We start from the raw sequence: 21,783 nt of genomic DNA, 5'->3' as shown, positions 1-21,783 counted from the left end.
GTGCTCAATGGGCACGACTTGGCTCCTTTATACTATAATAGAAACGCAAATCAACGCTGTATGGATTCACTCAGTACAGCCATAAGTGCCAATAAGAGAGCCCTACAAGTTAGCATGAGCCCCATCGCCTCACCTCCAGGCGAGATGTCTTGTTTGGCCTGTCGGCGTATCTCCAGGTGATCTTGGCGGCTTGTCCATCATAGGGAGGGTGGGCATCAGCGATGATAACTGTGTCTTTGGGAGGGATCATTCCACAGTCCCGGGCCACAGAGATAGCGGTCAGCATATTGTCACCTGGAATGTGAATACAGCACACAATTTTCATTTCACAATTTCAACAACTCATAATAATATTTGTAATAGCATGGGGCTGATGCTGAATGGAAATAGGAACCTGTCATGCCAGGACCCTATCAATGGGAACGTTTAGGGAGCTCTGAAATGGTGCTGAATACAGTATGTGTAGATCACGACTCACTCATGAATTACTGAATTTAATTTTCAGCTTCAACGTGACACAATTTTCTGTCAGGCTGTCTTTCTTTTCAAGACCTGTGTAGCAACCTTCAGAAGCTAGGCAGTAAAAGAATCCTCTGGGGGATAGTCTGTGCCAGTTACACTGAGCAGCCTAGAAAATGTTCTTAGTTGAGGCTAAAGGTACAGTTGAGTAAATACCAGAGGGATTTAATCTATTGAGTTCCAATATTCAGATTACCAAACTCACTATGCACCTGTGTCACAGCAATACAAGAACTTAAACCAACCACAGATAGAGAGACACAGGAAGATAAAGTGTTATCTTTAGTGACTATATTGATGCCATTAGTGGTTCACTTAAGGCCTCTGTGTGTGTGTGTTTGTGCTTGTGTACATGGTCTCACCAGTAACCATGACAGTGCGAATGTTGGCTCGGCGGAGGTCCTGCAGCACCCCTGGAGTTTCTGCCTTCAGCTTGTTCTGCATGATGATCAGACCCAGGAACTCCATGTTTGCCTCGATGTGATCCCTGTTTCAGAGAAAAAACTTACAGATTGGTACTGATGTGCCAAGACCACAATATCTAGAATACAAGGAGGACTTGCATACATTTGCTCCCAGTTATTTTTAAGATGCTGAGTTCACAAGGGTTCTTTATTTTTTCACAACATCCCCTAACTTAATTTTCTTATTTGTATGTCAGAGTAGGGGAATGTAGGTGTGACGGTGTGTCGTCAGTGTGAAGTAGCATGGTAAAAGCAGCAGCAATACTCAGCTTGAAGTTCACTGGATATGTTTAAAATAAAGGTCGTAAGTATTAATATCAGCATTATGAAGTAAACTACCTGTTGATGTTTTGGACTTTGTGCCAGGTAAGTTTAGATTCAAGTCGACGATGAGCCAGAGCTATGACCCTGAAACCCTGCTTGGTGTAGCCCTCCAAAACCTCTGCAAAGTTTACTGGCACTGCAAAGACAAAAAGGGACATTGAAGTAAAGAGTTACGTCAGAGAGAGACAGACAGCAAGTAAAGACACAGTGGAGGAGAGTGGTTCAATAATCTGCAGACAGACATAATAATAATGATAATACATTTCAGTGCTGTTCACCACTACAGCAGTTACAGTAATTAGACACCTTACCTGTCTCTTTCTTGCAGAGGCTTGTCACCACCTCCGGCGCCCCCTTCACGTAAGCATCCATACGTTTCTCCCCCAGCAGACGAGCCACCACACACATCCTCTGGAGTGCTGAGGAAAAGGGAAACTGGCGCACGATACCTATCTCATACGCTGACTGCACATGCACACCCACACAGACACATGCAGAAGCAAACAACAGTCTCAATCATTTATGTCAAGGGGAAGATTAAAACTGAAAACTAAATGTTCATCATGGATAATGGTTGATATATTCATGACACCCTATACAGATTAGATTCTCCACTGTTTTTAAACTGAATAGTAAACAAATTGACTACGACTCTTTGTCAACTCAAAAAATATTATCAAAAAGCCGAACCTTAAATTACTTTTACACTAACTGGCCGACATAAGCAATAGAAGGCCACTATTTATGCTTAAATTTACTGCTCTTTAAACACTTTTCACTGAGCATAGAAGAAGAATTTGACTAGTACATTTCCCTTAAAGGAAGCAGGATTCTTACCGAGAGCTCATACAGTTCCTAAAATGAGAAAAAGAGCAGAGTGGGACAAGTTGGTGAGAAAACAAAATGTCAAAACAAATAAAGCAGTCATTCACAATATTAATAATGTTGCTGTTGTTATGCTTTGGTGGTAGTACCTACTTATGCTGCATTGAGGCACAAGAATATGTTGGTTTTATATATATATATTTGGCCAATATACAACAAACTGTGATATAAAAAATGTCTAAGACCACACTCCAGCTCTGATATTTTTCAAGTAACATTAGATTTACAGAGCTGTATATATTTAAATTTCAATGTTTATACTGGTATGACATGCTTGTAGATATTCCCCAGACTTTGAGGACCTGTGGTTATCTTGGTGAACAAATGGCTTGCTGTTCATACCATGTCCTGCTCTGCTGATACAGCAGGCTCTGTGGGCAACAGCTGTTTTGGGGGTCGAACCACAGTGGGCATGATACGGTTGTGGAGAGATGTTTCCTCCTCAGTGGCCTCCTCCAGGATCTGAGCGGACAAAGGTTCAGAGAAAACAAGGTTCAGAAAAATGTGATAACAGTAAGAGATATCAAGAATGTTCAAACATACAGTACAGGCCAAAAGTTTGGACACACCTTCTCATTCAATGCGTTTTCTTTATTTTCATGACTATTTACATTGTAGATTCTCACTGAAGGCATCAAAACTATGAATGAACACATGTGGAGTTATGTACTTAACAAAAAAAGGTGAAATAACTGAAAACATGTTTTATATTCTAGTTTCTTCAAAATAGCCACCCTTTACTCTGATTACTGCTTTGCACACTCTTGGCATTCTCTCGATGAGCTTCAAGAGGTAGTCACCTGAAATGGTTTTCCAACAGTCTTGAAGGAGTTCCCAGAGGTGTTTAGCACTTGTTGGCCCCTTTGCCTTCACTCTGCGGTCCAGCTCACTCCAAACCATCTCGATTGGGTTCAGGTCCGGTGACTGTGGAGGCCAGGTCATCTGCCGCGGCACTCCATCACTCTCCTTCTTGGTCAAATAGCCCTTACACAGCCTGGAGGTGTGTTTGGGGTCATTGTCCTGTTGAAAAATAAATGATCGTCCAACTAAACGCAAATCGGATGGGATGGCATGTCGCTGCAGGATGCTGTGGTAGCCATGCTGGTTCAGTGTGCCTTCAATTTTGAATAAATCCCCAACAGTGTCACCAGCAAAACACCCCCACACCATCACACCTCCTCCTCCATGCTTCACAGTGGGAACCAGGCATGTGGAATCCATCCGTTCACCTTTTCTGCGTCTCACAAAGACACGGCGGTTGGAACCAAAGATCTCAAATTTGGACTCATCAGACCAAAGCACAGATTTCCACTGGTCTAATGTCCATTCCTTGTGTTTCTTGGCCCAAACAAATCTCTTCTGCTTGTTGCCTCTCCTTAGCAGTGGTTTCCTAGCAGCTATTTGACCATGAAGGCCTGATTCGCGCAGTCTCCTCTTAACAGTTGTTCTAGAGATGGGTCTGCTGCTAGAACTCTGTGTGGCATTCATCTGGTCTCTGATCTGAGCTGCTGTTAACTTGCCATTTCTGAGGCTGGTGACTCGGATGAACTTATCCTCAGAAGCAGAGGTGACTCTTGGTCTTCCTTTCCTGGGTCGGTCCTCATGTGTGCCAGTTTCCTTGTAGCGCTTGATGGTTTTTGCGACTCCACTTGGGGACACATTTAAAGTTTTTGCAATTTTCCGGACTGACTGACCTTCATTTCTTAAAGTAATGATGGCCACTCGTTTTTCTTTAGTTAGCTGATTGGTTCTTGCCATAATATGAATTTTAACAGTTGTCCAATAGGGCTGTCGGCTGTGTATTAACCTGACTTCTGCACAACACAACTGATGGTCCCAACCCCATTGATAAAGCAAGAAATTCCACTAATTAACCCTGATAAGGCACACCTGTGAAGTGGAAACCATTTCAGGTGACTACCTCTTGAAGCTCATGGAGAGAATGCCAAGAGTGTGCAAAGCAGTAATCAGAGCAAAGGGTGGCTATTTTGAAGAAACTAGAATATAAAACATGTTTTCAGTTATTTCACCTTTTTTTGTTAAGTACATAACTCCACGTGTTCATTCATAGTTTTGATGCCTTCAGTGAGAATCTACAATGTAAATAGTCATGAAAATAAAGAAAACGCATTGAATGAGAAGGTGTGTCCAAACTTTTGGCCTGTACTGTATTTAATGAATATCTTTAGAGTTGTCTTTCTCTTTTTGTCACATGATAGCCTACACATAAAATACATTCAAAAAGCTATTTGTCCCCACACACCCTGACTAATCACATTCCCACTGTGCAGCCCTGATCAACATTATGCTTTTGGATAGATACAGAAAAACTCACCCAGCCTGTAGCCTCAAACATTTTGAGGTCCAGCGGGTCTCCAGACAGCTGGCCCTCTATTTTGGTGAGAGAGTGGCAGGTGGCCATACAAGCCACAAACTGGGACTTGACAAGGTTTTGCTTGTACGCATTTTCCTCTGACAGATGGAAACTGGAGAGGCAGAAGAAATAGAAGGTGGATGAGAAAATAGGATTTACTGAGACACATAATGGGGGAGAGGCACAATTGAGGAAAATTGAAATTGTAACTGCTTTATTGAAATTATTAACAGTTTCAATACTCATTTTCCACAGAATCGATACAAGGGATACCACTTTCGCACTCTCTCTAATTGCTAATGTTTGCTACAGTCATTCTGCTGTTCTCTGCTACTAACCAGGGGAAAAATGTCATCGTTGTCATGTTATAGCCTTGTCAGATTTATCTTATTAAATTGTAAGTCACTTGCCCTCAATGTCAATTTTCCCTGTGGCATTGGAAATGGTATCCAACATTATATTTTTGGAGGTACTGTATCAAAGTTATAAATCATGACAGTATCATGACAACAGTAGCAGTCCCACTGAATAACAAATGGTAAGAGGACACTCGCTGGTTGAAGATTTTGTTGATCTCTATTGGCATCTTAAATAATTTCACTTACGGTGACTCACACAGATTTCTGTGGGATGCAGATAAAAATGCATTGAAACTCTGGCAGTTTCATACCTGACAAATTAGAGTACAGACTGGCTTACCTGCCATTCTCAACCCTCTGGACTCCCCACAGGTCTAACCCATCTTCTGTCAGAGTTCCAGTCTGTTAGCAGAAAAAACGTAGAAATTAACTTTGAATTTAATTGAATAGAATCAAATCCAATTTCTGAATTACTTAAAATATTCTAGTCCTACGACTGTTCAGATCACTGTGTTGTTGGGGTCTGCATTTATTTTGAGGTGTGTACTTTCTATTTGGTCTGAAGACAATGAAACATTCCTTCTGTAGCGATAATAAGGTCAGTGCAGTGGTTCTCAAACTGAGGGTTGCTTCCCCAATATTGTTAATGATTGATAAAAATTGTGGGGTTGGGGGGCGTGAACTTTTTCGACTTCTGATGGAGAGCATGACAGAAAAAGTTTGAGAACCATCAGGTTAGTGCGACTACTTGCAGTGCAGAAACAACAGTCATAAAACCACTAGTACTCACCTTGTCAAAGCAGACCAGATTGATTTGACCGCAGATATTGATCCTTTGTGGACTGATACAGAAAATGCCAAGGTGTTTGAGGCGTCGCTGGGCGTACACAATACCAGCTGTCATGGCCGCTGGCAGCGCCGGTGGCACAGTGATGGTGATGATGTCCAGGGACTCAATAATGATGGTCTTAGCTGGCACCTGAGGCAGGCAGAGAGGGAGGAGTAAGAAAACTTTTGCATGTCTGACAGTCACTTGTCTTTGATCAGCCCCTCTCCTGCTGTAAATTAGCACTCCGGAAACTCAACCTTACTCATTTGTTGAAGGAGCTGGATCCTGGTATGATAATCAAATATGTGACATTTCCCAACATAAGCTGCCAAGAGTCACTTTTGAACAGTGTCAGGGCATGTTTCTGCTCTGATTGTTCATGTTAACAACAAATTTAATTCTCTAAAACCACGTTCACTCAAAATCAGAAAAGTGGCATTTGTTTATTCTGCTCGTCACCTCCTCCATTTCTAACCTTGTTCATGATGCTGAGGACGATGGAGTAGACAAAGCCAATTCCAGCCACAGCCACCAGACACAGCAGGAAGAGGTAGGCATCACGGTACAGCTTGAAGTCGGTGGGTTTTGGATAAAGGATGGAGCGCACCAGTTGGCCTTTGGCTGTGCTGAAACCTGGTGAGAAGAAGTTGTTATGAGAAGTCTTGGATGAAAAGTTTTTCAAAATTCAATCTTGAGCTTCCCCTCCCTTCAGGCAGGGGCTCAGATCTCTCAGCTGTGATGAAGGATTACACTGCTGAGCATGTAATATGATGGCTTCCTGAATGAAAGGGATATTTCTGACCTCTGGCAGTCCTTTTATTGTTAGTCTGAAACAAACCTCACTCTATGGATGTAGCATCTGAAGCAAGAGACTAAGGTCCTTATAAAAGCATTCAACATGTATGTAGGATAACAACAGAGGTGTGATTATTATAAAGTGAGTTGTGTCTCTCAGTAAAACTTAAATATACAAAATCACATTTGAAAATCTGTTTGAGTACCAAAATTTCTATACCAAACATCAAGGAACACTAATTTATAGGTCATCCAAAGATCCCCAGACACACACACACACACCTACCTGTGCGGACCACTACAGCTTTGACCAGTTCGCCTGTGTAGAAGCGGGTCTGGATGACTTGGGTGCCACAGAAGAGCGTGTGTCTCTTATGCTCATCTGTGTTGTAGGCACTGTCAGCCTCCCCCCCCCTCTCCCCAGGCAATGGATTGGGGAGGTTGGTCTTTGTCACAGGAACGCTCTCACCTAATGGGGGGTGATAGACTCACATTAGGACTGGCTGCTGGGAGATTTACAGGAAGAGCAGTTTGCCATTTGAAGTATCCTGTGATCGGTTGTTAAAGGTATCGTATGCAGGAATTGTTGGTTACTGTTTGTAATGCCAGCAAAAGTTAAAGCCAACCCCAGATTCACTCTCGTTTTGGAGCAAGCTTTGTCGGCTTGGCGTTTTCTTCAGACCTATGAATGTGATTTCTGTCGCTTCCTCTTGGATGGGTGGAGCTTATGGTCTGGCATCTGGTTGCTACCTTTGAATAAAACCCTGACCTCACCTGCACTGTGCCCAGGACTGTACTGAACACAGCAAAATAATAATAAAATAAGGCTAGAATTACCACTTTGTGGTTGTTTTTACTGAACATTATGATGTCACAGTGAAGTTGACCCACATAATCCTGCATATTATACCTTTAACTTTATGTACAAATATTTCCCCAAGTCTCTCTCTTAAGTTATCAGACTTAAATTTTTGGATGTCGCCTCTAACCTGTGAGCATGCTTTCATTGACGATGCAGGTGCCGCTGACCAGCACGGCATCACATGGCATGATGGTCCCATTGCTGGGGATGACCATCACATCTCCGGGCACCAGATCAGTCGACAAAATCTCATCAATATCTGCCAGGAAGAGGAGAGGAGACGGTAAATATGTGCATTAAATACAGACAGGTGGAATGCAGTGTGGGTAACCAAACAGAGGATAGAAAAGTGTGGAGAAAGGTGCAAAGTGTGTAAATGAGCCGACAGTAGCAGATGGTGGATGGGGGGAGGGGGTGGGAAAGGAGGTATTTTGTGTGTCAGAGCCTCAGAGTCTTGTTCAGCACATCTCTCATTACTCACACCTCTCTAGGCAGCAGGAAAAAAAGCTGAGGCATCACAAGCAGGGGCCAGTGCAGTAAATGGATGTATAAACAAAAACATGAGTGGCGTATAAACTTCCATAGCAATGTTTCTAACATACTCCCAGCATGAGTTTAGTTTTGTCTTCTGGCCAACTCATGGAGCTATTTTTAATTGGCTACAGCTGATAAGACACCTGATGAGACTGTCAGTGCTTGCACAGCATCTCTGCAGACACCAATTTAAAAGGCGTTCATAAATTCTAAAGCACGTGCCGAATTACTAAAGAACGCTTCTAAATGTATACATGCTATGCCCACTGCCTAACATACACACACTCTCTAAGTCTGCACTGTCCCACCCTAGCAGCCATCTGGAGGACAGCCAAAGCCGTGTGACTGTGTAATTGAGTCTGGCCAAGCACAGAAGCAGAAAAATGTCTACTGTCAGGTTTGGTTTGGAGAGAACTCTCCAGAAAAGCAGGAGACTAAGGCTAAGACTACTATTAAAATTATTTAACAAATGCTATCTGCAAAACAACAACAAAAAAATGGACAAAAACTAAAAAAAAAAAAAAAAAAAAAAAAATTGACAAACCATTGTTGGCTCGGCATACAGACACACGGACAATACTGTGAGCTGCCACCATATCGTGAAGCATGACGTATTGCTGGAAAAAAAGGGAACAAAGAAGACAGGTGAGAATCTTCAGACAGCTTCTTGACTCCAATGACCACCTGTCTGACTGTGTGGGTATTTTCTTTGAGTTTGTGAGCTATGTAGCCAGTGACAGCAGACCGTTTGCCAAATATCATGGCAATGTGCCAGTGGCTGATGTTTTGGATCAAAGTGCTGGAGCATATAGACGAACACACAAACTGATATAGTCACACAAACAGACAGATTAGGCTACCTAACTAGAAGAGGCAAAAAGAATACAAGCAAAAAGTTCAGTAACCTCTAATAATGTGTCTTAATGTGCAAATAAAATGTGCAAAAACAAGTTTCAGAAAATCTAAATTATAACTATATTAAACATAACCTAGTCACAAACTGTCAAATACAAGGAGATGATTGCTGAGCTGTAAACCTGTGTGTGAACATGTGGAACAGCATGCATCTCATTCCTCCATCAATTCCATTTTGCCAGATCTTAATCTAAATCTGATTTGATAAAAAGCCTCAACATTTGATGGCACTCACCTTTTTGATGGTGTACAGAGAGGTAGCTATGGATATGACCGACATGAAAAGAATGGCCACAGCATAATAGTAATACTCATCGGCACTCCACAGAATCACACTGAAGAGCTGGAAGATGTAGAAAGGGTTGAGGACCTGCAGGAGGAGACAGAGAGACACAGATTAGTGTGACAAAAACAGAGGTGAGAACATGAAGACACAACTACTATGAGGTTACAAAAATGGTGCCTGCTTGAGGACACAACCAAGGCACTACGTACTAAATCTGTTTAATACAGATCATCAAGTTTCCGTATGTCTGCATGATCCCACTTACAATATCTACACTTATTAATGTAGCTTGAGACTTATGGACGTTATATTTTTAATGCGCACTTAAGTGGTGTTTAAGGTGTAAGGCACTGAGATACCTCCAACTGAGTGTTAAATATAAAATGCCACTGAGGTTCTCTGAGTTGTGACTAGTTGGTCACTATTACTGTAATCCCACTACTTTTGACAGCACCTAGAAACGTAACCAATTACTTTTTCAGATTATAATTACCACATACTGGGTTTGTTACTCGTTACTTTTGTTTTGGTCATAGCAGACAGGCGCAAACAGGTGACCATCGTTCATCATTAGACTGTCACTGCAAACAGTGGACGACAAGTTCAGACAATTTGAGCTCGCTATCCTGACAATATGGACATTACTTTTTCCTCCTCAAGATCAAGGTAAAAAATATGGTGGTGAGTTGTAGTCTATGTTAAGGATTATAATTACTGTTAAGATTACAAAAATAAACCTCAGTGTTTTTATGTAATTGTAAAAAACTCACATCACTTTTATTATATTTGACTTACTGTGATAAAGAACTCCTGTCAAATGTCAAATATCAAATGATTATTAAAAACATGCCTGTGCTGGCTGATTTGAAGGCCTGTCCAGGCTACAATAAATATACCTGTTACAAAATATCTATTTTGTTTTATTTCTCCACTATTTACTTTTCATCATAGCAGTAATGGGTACAGTCACAGAAAAAAATTGACAATTTTCTTCTCTCACACTTTGCAACACTAAAATAACACAGCTGTAAGTGCCTTAATAAGAGAACTGAAACAGATATTTAAAAGTAAAGCAAAAGTTACTTTCCCTAGAAAATGTATTACCAGGGTTGGGGAGTAATGGAAAACAAGTTACTAAGTTACAGATTTAAAATACAAAACATGAGTAACTGTATTCAACTACAGTTTAAACTGGTGGTATTCTGAATAGTAACTATCTTTAAAAATAGATTATTTGAACAGATTATTTCATCTGTTTTTGTATTATCTATCACTGTGTTCTAACTGAACACTAAACATCTTCAGTTTGATTCCATTGTTTACTATTGGAATGTCCTAACTTAGTGTGCGCAACACAGTGCCACCATTTGAGCTGAGGTTTGGTCACCTGTTTCTATTTCTAGCTCATTTTGAAAGTTCCACAACGCACAAAGAACGGCTGATTTGTGAAGCTGAGATAAGGAGTTATCTGTATGACACCTCCTCATGTCACTGCAAAAATGAGGTGGCAGCTGGCTAAATGAAGATCACCAGGATGCTCAAAGTTTCTGGTAAATGACCATCACTAATAACAACCTACTTTCTGTTGACTGTATTGTATGTCGAGCCCAGAGCTGATAGGATTGTTTACATGATGTAGCAGAAGTGCAAATTTCACAGATTTATTGTGAACAGAAAGTGACGCTCCCTTGCTGTTAGGACACAGTGTAAAATTCATATGAGGCATGCATTTCCCAAAAACAGACTGTGTGTGTGCAGTGCACCTCTCACCTGACAATGGCAGAGATGCACAGCCAGGACACTGTTGCGTGTCACACATTATATTTTAGGGCAAGCATTCAGTGATCTGTAGTGGAATACATTTTAAAAGTAACCCTCCCAACACTGCTAATTAGTTTTAGACGCAGTAATTGGTAAAGTATCTCCGTTACTTTTGAAAGTAATAACTAATAACTGTAACTTATTGATAATTTTCTGTAGCTTGCACAGCACTGGTTGTGATCCACATCCCTGTGTTGGTCTGCAGGAGGCATTAGTGTTGTATTATCCAACATACCTCATACACAGTGTACATACACACTTGAAGAGATACAGTAAGAAGATAACCAGAAAGTTTTCCTTCACAAGTATTCACATAACTGGAAAGCTCTCTATATCTACTAGTTGAGAAGGAGTGAAAAACATTTATAAAGTATGTACCTTGTAATAGATGAGCACACAAGTTGACAAAGTGTCTTTCATTCAAGGACAATTCAAACTCTGACTGAGACAAAATGCTGCTGCTGTTCATGCAAACTGGGTCCTACCTCTTTGATAAGCAGCTTGAAAACAGAAGGCACTTTCACTGCAATTTCATTCACTCCGAAGAACAGTCTCCTGTCAAGAGGTGAAAGAGGCATTCATGAGCCAGGTGTTTTAAACCAGACCTTCATGTGAATGCATGACATAATCAAAGCCTATGCTTATTGGGGCAAAGGGCTCATAAACTGCAGCTACTGGAGCTCACACAAAAGAATAATCTGGCCAACAGGCCTTAATATCCTCCTCCTGTTTTATGCCCTATCCTTTACACAGGTAAGATGTTACCTGTACTCCTGCTGGTTCCTAGTCAGGCCTGCACTGTGCTCCGAGTGGATGGTGGAGCAGCTGACCTGCAGATCCTCCAGGCCGCTGTAAGGGTTAAAGCAGGGGACAAAGTCAACCATTTTAATTACACATACCTGTGCTGGCAAGTGGCAACAACACTCTAATGTTTACTACAGTTGTAATGCAAAGGCTTGTTTTCCTTTCCATTTTACTTTACAGCTCTTTATGAGTAAACAAAGAAGGCTGTAAAGATACTGCTACGTTCACTGTATACAAACATCCAGATAAATCCCTTAACTAATTTAGCTCACTGGAAGGAGGGAGTTTTCTGTGCATGCAAACTGGTATAAAAATAGCCCATAAAGATTCTGTAGATAATCGAAAAATGCTTACTTTAAAACTTCAAAGTTCTGCAAACCGTCATTCCAATAATACTTTGTGCTATGGAAGGTAAAATAGCGAATCTGTGGGAGACAGAGCAGGAGAGGGGCAGAGGGAAGGGACACAGTTTTTACATTTAAAAAGAAACAGAAAACTGGTCAGATAAAGCGCGACATACTTTTCCAATAACAAAATTTTGAGTAATTGGATCAGTGGAGAAGATTACATTATATTTAAACTGTTGAGATTATTGTTAAGATCAGGTGTTATATAATGTGTGTGGTTAACAAAGAGTACCCACAAGGACAGTGAGGCAAATGAGTGCATATGTCTCTGTGTCTGAGAGGGAGATAGAAAAGGGCCAAGGCAGAATTTAGTTTTATGTAACATATGTTTAACAATCTAAAGTATCACTATCATAACGTAAATACAGAGTATAATTACACATGATAAAACAAAATGGCAACCCTTCTATACACAAAAGGCACCATCTCCGGTCGTTCAGTGTGTGCGAGACAGGAGCCTACCTGTGTGGGCTGGTAGTCGGCATATCTTCTGATGAGCTCCTGAGCGGGGCTGCCATCGGAGGGGTGGGGGGTATGTCCGTTGGCCAGAGGGGGGGAGGAGAAGGGGCAGGAGGGAGAGGAGGGGGGGGGAGGGGGAGGAGGGGGAGGTGGTCTGGGTCTCCAGGCTGTGGAAGGGGTTGCTCCCCGGGGCCAGCATCACTCGCACCCTGGCCAGGAACCAGCGCCGGAACTCATCCTGGTCAAACAAATACACACAGAGCTGTAGGAATGGACTTTCAAGGACTTTCACTCGTTAACCTGAAAAATGCAGCGGCCAGAGTCCTCACATGTACACGAAAATCTGAACGTATTACAACCCCAATTCCAAAAAAAAGGTGGCACCCTGTGTAAAAACAGAATGCAATGACTTCCAACTATTTTTGACCTTTATTCAGTTGAATTTAGTACAGAGGCAAGACAGTTACTGTTCAAACTGATAAACTGTATTGTGTATTGCACATATATTCTAAACTTGATGCCTGTTACAGGTTCTGAAACAGTTGTTCACAAGCAAAGATTGTCCTTTTGAGAAAAAACTGTGTGGTTAATTAGTCCAACAATTTAAAAACAACTGTTCTCAATGTAATTGCATTAGGAATTTCAACATCTACAATACATATCATCAAAAGATTCAGAGACCCAAAGAAATCTCTGCACATAAAGGGCAAGGCAAGTCCAAGAATTTTATTGTGTGTCCTCGGTTCCCAAATGCTTCCTGAGTGTTGTTAAAAAAAGGGAATGTAACACAGTGCTAAATGTGCCCCTGTCTCAACTTTTTGGAAATGTGTTGCAGGCATCAAATTCAGAGTGAGTGCATTTTTGGCTCCTCTGTACATTCCTGACTTGCTCATTGATTACAACCCGATCAGGCCTCTCAGGTCACCAGCCAGAGGTTTTCTAGCTGTACCTAGAATCAGATCCAGTCCCGTTGAGGGTCCCTTTAGTTACTGAGGTCCTGCTCTCTCTAACAAGCTGCCTACTGACTTGAGGTCCAGCACAACTGTGTTCACATTTAAAAGCAAACTTAAATCCTTCCTGTTCTGCCAGTCTTACAGTGATTGTCTGTGTGGGTGTGTGTACTCATTTGATCAAATCGGTTTGCTTTGGGGGTTTTTATTTGATTGTCTTGATGTTTTTGTGTTCTCTATTTATCATGTTGATGTTGATATCATGTTGACTTATACTCATCCTGTATTCTTATATATGATTATTGTGATTGTCTTTAAATGTCAAGCACTTTGAGTTTACATGTAATGAAATGTGCTATATAATGAATTGCCATTGCCATTAATCTCATAGTATGTCAAGGCCACCTGTCTAAAAAACATCAGGTGGCAAGATATATATAGCTTCTGGCTCTTATGCATCCACCTTAAAATATTGAACTGCATTTGCTCCTTGGCAGGTGTTATTTTCAGACCCTGCCTTACCCTACCTAATCCCAACTCTAACCCTAAACTAAAGTCCTACATCTAAACAAGCCTCTTTAATAAGTGAGCAGAAAAATGCTAACACTTCAAGGCTGCTCCTAATGCTTTAACCCTAATGAGGTCATTTAAAATTCAATCAACACCCACAGTCAGAGGTGAGGATTCACACACAGATGGTCAGGAAAGAATTCAAACACATGTACTCGAGCACGAGACCAACACAGAGAGAAAGGAATGCAGATACACACACACATACACGCAAACATGAATGTTATGAACACACTGTTGGACACATGGCAAATTACTGTGCATTCCTGTTGGTGTGACTGAGACTGTGTCTGTAAGAATCAATAAGGCACAAGGTATTTACTGTGCTACCGTAAAACATCTGTTGTATTCACTCACAACTTTAAAAGCTCATGAGCTTCAGCCTAATATCATCTACACGTATACATTAACTGTGCCTGACAGCATTTGGACCTTGGTTTGAAAAAAATTAACCCTGTTGGTGTTTTACAAAACCTTAAACTGGGGGTATAAAAGTTACATAAAGCTGTACTTAAAGCAGAAAGGTTAGAGGTTGAAGAATATTTGAGAAACACGTATTCAGATTTGGAGAAGAATAGGATAGTAGGTTTCCCACCTGATATCCCTCCATTAGGAGGGATAGAGCATGAGATGGATGTCAGGCCACCTAGGTGGAAGGAAGTTCAGGAGGTGGTCAGGCGTGCAAAGGCTTCTTCGGCCCCAGGGCCTAATGGAGTCCCCTACCGGGTTTATAAAAGTGCGCCTGATACCCTTAAATTTTTGTGGAAACAGCTAAGAATAGTTTGGGAAAAACAAATTATACCAAGAGCATGGCGTAGGGCAGGGGGTGTCCTCATTCCTAAGGAGAAGGAGTCTGTGGACCTTAGCCAGTTCCGGATGATTTCTCTCTTGAATGTGGAGGGGAAGATTTTCTTTAGTGTAGTAGCGCAGAGACTAGCTAGCTACTTAGAAAGGAATAGCTTAATAGATACCATGGTGCAGAAGGCAGGAATACCAGGTTTTTCAGGGTGTTTAGAGCATACTAGCATGATCTGGCACCAGATTCAGGCAGCGAAGATTAACAAAAGGGACCTACATGTAATATTTTTAGATCTTGCAAATGCGTTTGGTTCAGTACCGCACAGCCTCATTTGGAGTGCGTTTGACTACTTCAGAGTGCCACAGGTAGTTGTTAACTTAGTGAAAGCATATTTTCAGGATATTAGGTTGTGTCTAAGTACAGCAGGTTTCACAACAGGTTGGCAGAGGCTAGAAATAGGCATCATGGCAGGGTGTACAATTTCTCCATTAGCATTTACTATGGCAATGGAAGTAATCATCAGGGCTTCTAAGTGGGTGGTAGGTGGGGAGAGACGGCAGAATGGGTTGCATCTTCCACCAGTTAGGGCTTACATGGATGACATGACACTGGTGACCACAACAATGCCATGTACAAAGAGGCTACTAGAGAAGGTAAATAAGAACCTCAAGTGGGCCAGCATGAAAATCAAGCCTAGTAAATCTAGAAGCATCTCGATATGTAGAGGGAAGTTAAGTGATAGGAAGTTTGTCATAGATGATGAGGACATCCCAACAATTAGGGAAAAGTCAGTAAAGAGCTTAGGTAGGTGCTACAATGTAGAGTTGAATGATAAGGAACAGGTGGTGAAATTTAGAAAAGATGTGGCTGAAGGATTGGATAGAATAGATAAATCAGAACTTCCAGGAAAGTTGAAGTTGTGGTGTTTGCAATTTGGGCTATATCCTAGGTTAATGTGGCCATTGTCAGTTTATGAAATTCCAATATCTGTTGTGGAAAGAATGGAAAGGTCGGTTAGCTCCTACATTAGGAAGTGGTTGGGCGCTCCTAGGTGCCTAAGTAGTGTTGCATTGTATGGAAAAGGGATACTTCAGCTGCCAGTATCTAGTTTAACAGAGGAATTTAAATGTACCAAGGTCAGGACAGAGCTCTTGTTATCTGGGAGTAAGGACGTGGTAGTTAGGAGTGTGGTTCCAAATCCAACCAAGGGGAGGAAGTGGAACCCAAGATCGGCAGTTCAGGAGGCAGAGGCAGCTCTTAGACATGCAGAGATTGTAGGTAATGTTCAGTTTGGCCGGGGAGGCCTGGGGCTTGGCTCAGGTAAACCGGTATGGAATACAGCAGGCCTCAAAGATAAAAGAAAGCTGGTTGTAGAACAGATACGCAGACAGGAAGAGATAGTAAGGGGTGCAAAGGTAGTGGCCCAGGCTAAACAGGGACAGTGGTTGAATTGGGAAAGCGTAGAGAAGAGGAAGCTTAGTTGGAGGGACCTGTGGAGTATGGAGGAGAATCGTATTAGATTCCTGGTAGGGGCTACATATGATGTGTTACCAACCCCCCAGAACCTAAAACTGTGGGTAAATGAGGACCCATCATGCCCATTGTGTTCACGTACCGCAACTTTAAAGCATATTTTGTCAGGCTGTAAAGTTGGCTTGTCACAAGGCCGATATACATGGCGACATAATCAGGTGTTGAAATGTTTAGCTGCAGGCATCGAAGGGAAACGAAGACAGGTGAATTCAGAAGGTGTTAAGGATAGGGGCTTAGTAATTCAGTTTGTCTGTGAGGGAGAGAAATACAGAAGGGATAAGTTAGTGAGGAGGCAAGGGTGTGGCCGCCTAGAAGGTGCTTGTGATTGGGAAATGCAAGTAGATTTAGGGGGAAAGCTTGTTGTTCCTCAGGAAATAGTCTGTACCAGGCAGAGGCCTGACTTAGTGTTGTGGTCAGTGAGTCAACAGATAGTTTATTTCATTGAGCTGACAGTTCCTTGGGAAGACTCAGTGGAAGAAGCCTATGAAAGGAAAAAGCTTAGATATGCAGACTTAGGAGCAGAAGCTGAGCAGCGAGGATGGAAGACTAGGATTTGTCCAGTGGAAGTGGGGTGTAGGGGATTCATAGCAAGATCAACTGTCTCACTCCTGGGGGAACTCGGAGTGCGGGGACAGAATTTGAGGAAGACAGTGAGGGAAATGTCAGATGAAGCAATTAAATGCAGCCAGTTTATCTATTACAGAAGAAATAATGTCAGCTGGGGGCCAGCAGGGGGAACTACTAAGCAGGGCACATAACTCCTTGAGATCAGGTGGAGAGATCCACTTCCTGTCAGGAGAAATCCAGGAAGAGGAAGTATTTAAGTGTGGGAGTGGCCTATTGGAATCCATTTTGTTTGAGGCCATGCGGCAAGGTGAGTGTGCTTGCTGATCCTGTAAGTCCAGTTAGCTCCTTTAACTTTAGCTTATATTGTAGTTATGCTATGTAGTGTGTGAAATAGAGTATGGTGAATGTGACAGGAAAGCTAGTATCAGCATTGCTTCTGCCTGGAGCTCGCATGTATGGAGCCTGGGTTTGGTTGAAGATGGCAGTGCTGTTTGGGCTGAGAAAGCCATGTGTAAGTAAGAAGGAAATCCAGGAAGAGGAAGGTTATTTAAGTGTGGGAGTGGCCTATTTGAATCCATTTTGTTTGAGACCATGCTGCAAAGTGAGTGTGTTTGCTGATCCTGTGAGTTCATTTATCTCCTTTAACTTTAGCTTACATTGTAGTTATGCTATGTAGCGTGTGAAATAGAGTATGGTGAATGTGCTAGTAAAGGTAGTATCAGCATTGCTTCTGCCTGGAGCTCGCATAAACGGAGCCTGGGCTTGGTTGAAGTTGGCAGTGCTGTTTGGGCTGAGATCACTGTCCAGCCTCCTGGAGGTGTCATTGTTGTGAGGGCTCGTCCTAGGGAGGTAGACTGTACAGCCTAACCCGGCGGGGGAGTGTGATAGCCTAACAAGGCTTCCTTCCCTGGGTCTACCTCCTCTGTGGTAGTATAGGTAAGGTAAAGGAGGTTGTTCGGTTAGTGTGGGGAGCAGTGAGACCTGGCATTAGGGGAGTGTCTCTGGGACGCCAGAGATCCCTGTCTAGCCTCCTGGAGGTGTCGTGGGACTAACTAGACGAAACACCGGTGAAAGGAGGTTCCCACCCGATGACCCCAAAGACATGTTAGTTATCACTGCTCACGGGTCTGTATAGTTAAGCCTTGCCATAATAGCTTATCGTAGGGCTTAGGAGGATTATTCACTGAGCGCTGATCCCTTTTTTTTTTTTTTTTATTAGAGCACAAACTTCTTGTGTTTATTTGAATAGGTGCAGTTGGGATAGTGCAAGGTCCCATACACTCTAGTTTTGGGCAATCTATTTTATGGTCGTCCTATCATTAACCCTGTTAATAGGAAAACGAGCCAAATGTCATCTTGACAAGGGCAAATATATATGCATCAACTAATGGAGATTGTTCTGACCATCATCAGTCCCCAAGATCGTCGTCTATAAGCACGACCCTATCATGCTCCTACATCTGACAGCAGTTTAACCTCTTTTATACTAGCCACAGCAGATAGCAAATATATTTAATTCATCATTTTTGTTCACTACTTTACCATACAAGTACATTTCAGGGCTTTTAATGACTCAACAATCAGTTTAAATACACATATAAACCTCACAGTGTAGCTTGCTACACACACAATTATTGTCACTACTGATTAATCTGCAAATTGTTTTCTTGATTTTTTTGTGTAGTTAATTGTGAAAAAAATGCCATTTACAATTTCACCAAGCCTACAGTGGTGCCTTCAATTAACTTGTTTTGTGCATCCAATAGTCCAAAACCCAAAATGGTGAATTTAATGTCATATAATAAAGACAAGCAGCAAATCTACACATTCGAGAAGCTGAAACTGAACAATGTTTGGCATTTTTTCTTTTAAAATTTGCTGAAAATGATTTATCAAAGCATAAATAGATTCAAATATTGCAGCTTTACTTGTTACCTACCGTGGAGCGCAGCAATACCACTTCGGCATCGCGGGCTGTGGTACGGGTGCAGGTGGCTTTAACGCACCACTCTGGCATCCAGTAGAGCAGCAGGAGGAGGAAGCCCCCTGTACACAGCACCCCGAGGCCCACGAGGGCCAGCCGCCAACGACACAGACGGTAGCCCTGCAGCTCCTGAAGGGTGGAAAGAGAAAAGTGAGTGTAGTCCATTAAATCTAATAGCACAAATTCCCATATTAGCAGGGAAAATGAAAAAGAAGCATACCATCTCCTCCTCTTCCCCTTTGTTGAGGACCTTCAGGTCTTCCTTCTCCATGCTGCAGAACAGTTTGCCGAGCCCCTCCCTTAGTCACTGCAAACACAACAGACAAAATGTCACATTGAACAGTGCAGAAAACATTTCAACATTTTCAACACAACAGCAAACTCAAACACTGGCTCGACACCAAAGGATCAGACATGCCTGGCGGGATCTTAAGATTCTTCTTAGTGATGTGAGGCAACAGAGTATTGTGTGAAAGATGCTGTGTATTTGTCATAAACACATTTATCACATTTTTTTTTAGCTCCTATTATACAATGATGCAAAATAGCCCAACAGGGAAGGGAAAAACCCAAATTATTATTCACTGTTTTTTTTTATGCAATTAATCCATTTCTATGGTTGCAAAATCATGCATACATTACACATAACTTCATAGTTGGTGTTTGTGAGCTGAAAGGATTGGGGACCAGTAATGTGCAGCCAATTAACATTTAATCTGGTATCAAAATCTAGTGGTGCAGAACCAAGGGGGGACTGGTGACCCTTAAAATCCGATTAGCCAGCCTTGCTTCCACCCCAAACACTTCACTGGATATTTAGCTCAGACTAACACACTGAAATTAACTAAAATGTAAGAAAGGAAAGAAGTGGAAAGAACTCAAGAGTGTAAATAATTCAGATCTGTCTGGAAGCATATTATTTCAGGCTACAAACCAATAAAAACATCTAAACAAACAGGTTCTCATCATTCCCGTACACTTCAGTATTAGGAGACTTTCTTTAAAAATAACTGAATTGACTTGATACTTTAATAATGTGCTTGAATTTGGAGCAGGCCAACATGAGTAAGAGCAGGTTTGTAGTTTTTGTGCTTGTTACGGCTCAGGATGTATTTTGATGTGTTTCCGTTTTCTGTGTCCTTCATATGTTGGAGTTTTGTGTGAGAGTAAGTGCTCTGTGTGTGTGAGGATCTCTGTCTCATAACTACAGGTGTGTCGACTGCTGATTGGCTCCCCAACTACTGTCAGCAGTTCAAAATCATTGGCTTCCCAACAGGCTGGTTGACAGTCGTCTGACAGCAGCAGAGTTCTGCCCTCAGCCTCCAAACCATTGTTATTGTATCAGTGTTAAACTTGAGATTTTTGTATCTGTGCTTTTGTAACACTGTGAGTATTTAGCAGCCTATTTGTTTTCAGTACTTAACCATTATCATTTTTTAATTAACTCTGAAGCTGTAGGGGTTGGCTGCCATTTTGCTTTGCATATTTTTCTCCTGTTTCTGATGTATACTGAAGAGCCAGATTTATTTATGTCTTTGTTTGTTTATTATGTTTGGGGTTAGATAGTGTTTTGGCCTTGGTTCACCCTTAGTTATATTTGCTTTACGCAACTGTCAGTCTAAGTTAATTTTTGTCGCAGTAATAAACTACTTTACTTTAAACTGCAATCCTGCTGCAAGCCTTTGGTTTGGGGACCGGGGAGGGGACAGCCTTTCATACATTTAAGTTGCGCTCCTGTTCCCCTAGACGGGGACATAACAGCGCTAACACAGAGACTTAATTGTGATGGATGAACAAAGTGAATATGACTGGCTCCTTAGGGTGCTCTGATGCATCTTAGATTTTGGGGAAATATGAAGGCATGGTGTTCTAGGTAAGGAGCCTTGATGGTAAGAAGCGCATTGGCTGGCTTTTAAAAAATGGTGTTGGTGCAATGGAGAGACAGCAGATGTAGAACACTGACAAACATGGACACAAATTATGTGCTGGATTGTTATACTGATTCCCAAGGTCAATGGATTAATATGTTACATTTAAATTATTTTCAGTACAGTCATGGTGACTCCTGCTGTGGCCTGTTCAGCAGTGTTCTTGTAATTCACCTCACTGTTTCATTGCCAGATCGGTCATCAGGGCCTTCTGGCAACACCAGATCCAGCCTATAATATCTAGCTTCTGTTATGCTGACTTCACACTACACTACTTTAGCCCAGATTTTCCACTCACTGACAGTTTTTGGAACTCTCTGACAAAAGCCATCGGCGTTGGCTCGGTGCTCGAGATCTATGTGGGAACTGTTGCAGCGAAGAAGCTCGCTGATACATTGCAGACACTTCCCAGGTGTCTATCATGCTAAATATCTGGACCTCTCAAGGACTTTGCTGGCGAGATACAACCAATGAGGGTACAAGACACATGTTGAAGGCAGAGATTTTACAGTGTTTTTCCAATAAGACATACTTTGGCAGCTCGGGCTTGCCATAAGAGAAAAGCAGCGCTGTGGAGCTTTCCAAGGTTTGTGAATGTATCTCTGAGAGGTAGAGTGAGTGTTACGGAGAAAGGGGAACAGATGGTGGAAGGTACACGCACCTTTTCTGTAAGTTAATAGCCGAATACCTCAGAACACTGCTTTGTCACATTGTGATTGATATTTGTCTAGTAAGCACCTGCCTGACCCCAGATTGGGTCGACCCACACCTCACATGACATTCTCATTGGGGATTCCGCCTCCTGAAAGATAGTG

At 42.0% G+C, this 21,783-nt stretch overlaps 1 protein-coding gene across 1 annotated transcript in view; it reads right to left on the bottom strand.

Moving 5' to 3' along the window:
• The window catches only part of atp13a3 (ATPase 13A3), a 47,539-nt gene that overhangs the window by 6,991 nt on the left and 18,765 nt on the right, over positions 1-21,783 (bottom strand). Inside the window, 21 exon segments of the mRNA XM_033621107.2 lie at positions 134-294; positions 882-1,006; positions 1,323-1,443; positions 1,619-1,772; positions 2,145-2,162; positions 2,535-2,654; positions 4,528-4,678; positions 5,266-5,327; positions 5,716-5,904; positions 6,230-6,387; positions 6,836-7,018; positions 7,539-7,670; positions 8,490-8,562; positions 9,096-9,230; positions 11,453-11,522; positions 11,733-11,816; positions 12,126-12,196; positions 12,641-12,782; positions 12,784-12,875; positions 18,996-19,169; positions 19,261-19,347. Of these exon segments, the coding sequence (XP_033476998.2) occupies positions 134-294; positions 882-1,006; positions 1,323-1,443; positions 1,619-1,772; positions 2,145-2,162; positions 2,535-2,654; positions 4,528-4,678; positions 5,266-5,327; positions 5,716-5,904; positions 6,230-6,387; positions 6,836-7,018; positions 7,539-7,670; positions 8,490-8,562; positions 9,096-9,230; positions 11,453-11,522; positions 11,733-11,816; positions 12,126-12,196; positions 12,641-12,782; positions 12,784-12,875; positions 18,996-19,169; positions 19,261-19,311 (2,466 nt within the window). The 5' untranslated portion in view covers positions 19,312-19,347.

Source organism: Epinephelus lanceolatus, chromosome 6 (genome assembly GCF_041903045.1).
Source record: "Epinephelus lanceolatus isolate andai-2023 chromosome 6, ASM4190304v1, whole genome shotgun sequence".
Classification (NCBI taxonomy): domain Eukaryota; kingdom Metazoa; phylum Chordata; class Actinopteri; order Perciformes; family Serranidae; genus Epinephelus; species Epinephelus lanceolatus.
Note: the sequence above shows the minus strand (reverse complement) of the source record. Positions and strands in the feature narration are given on the sequence as shown.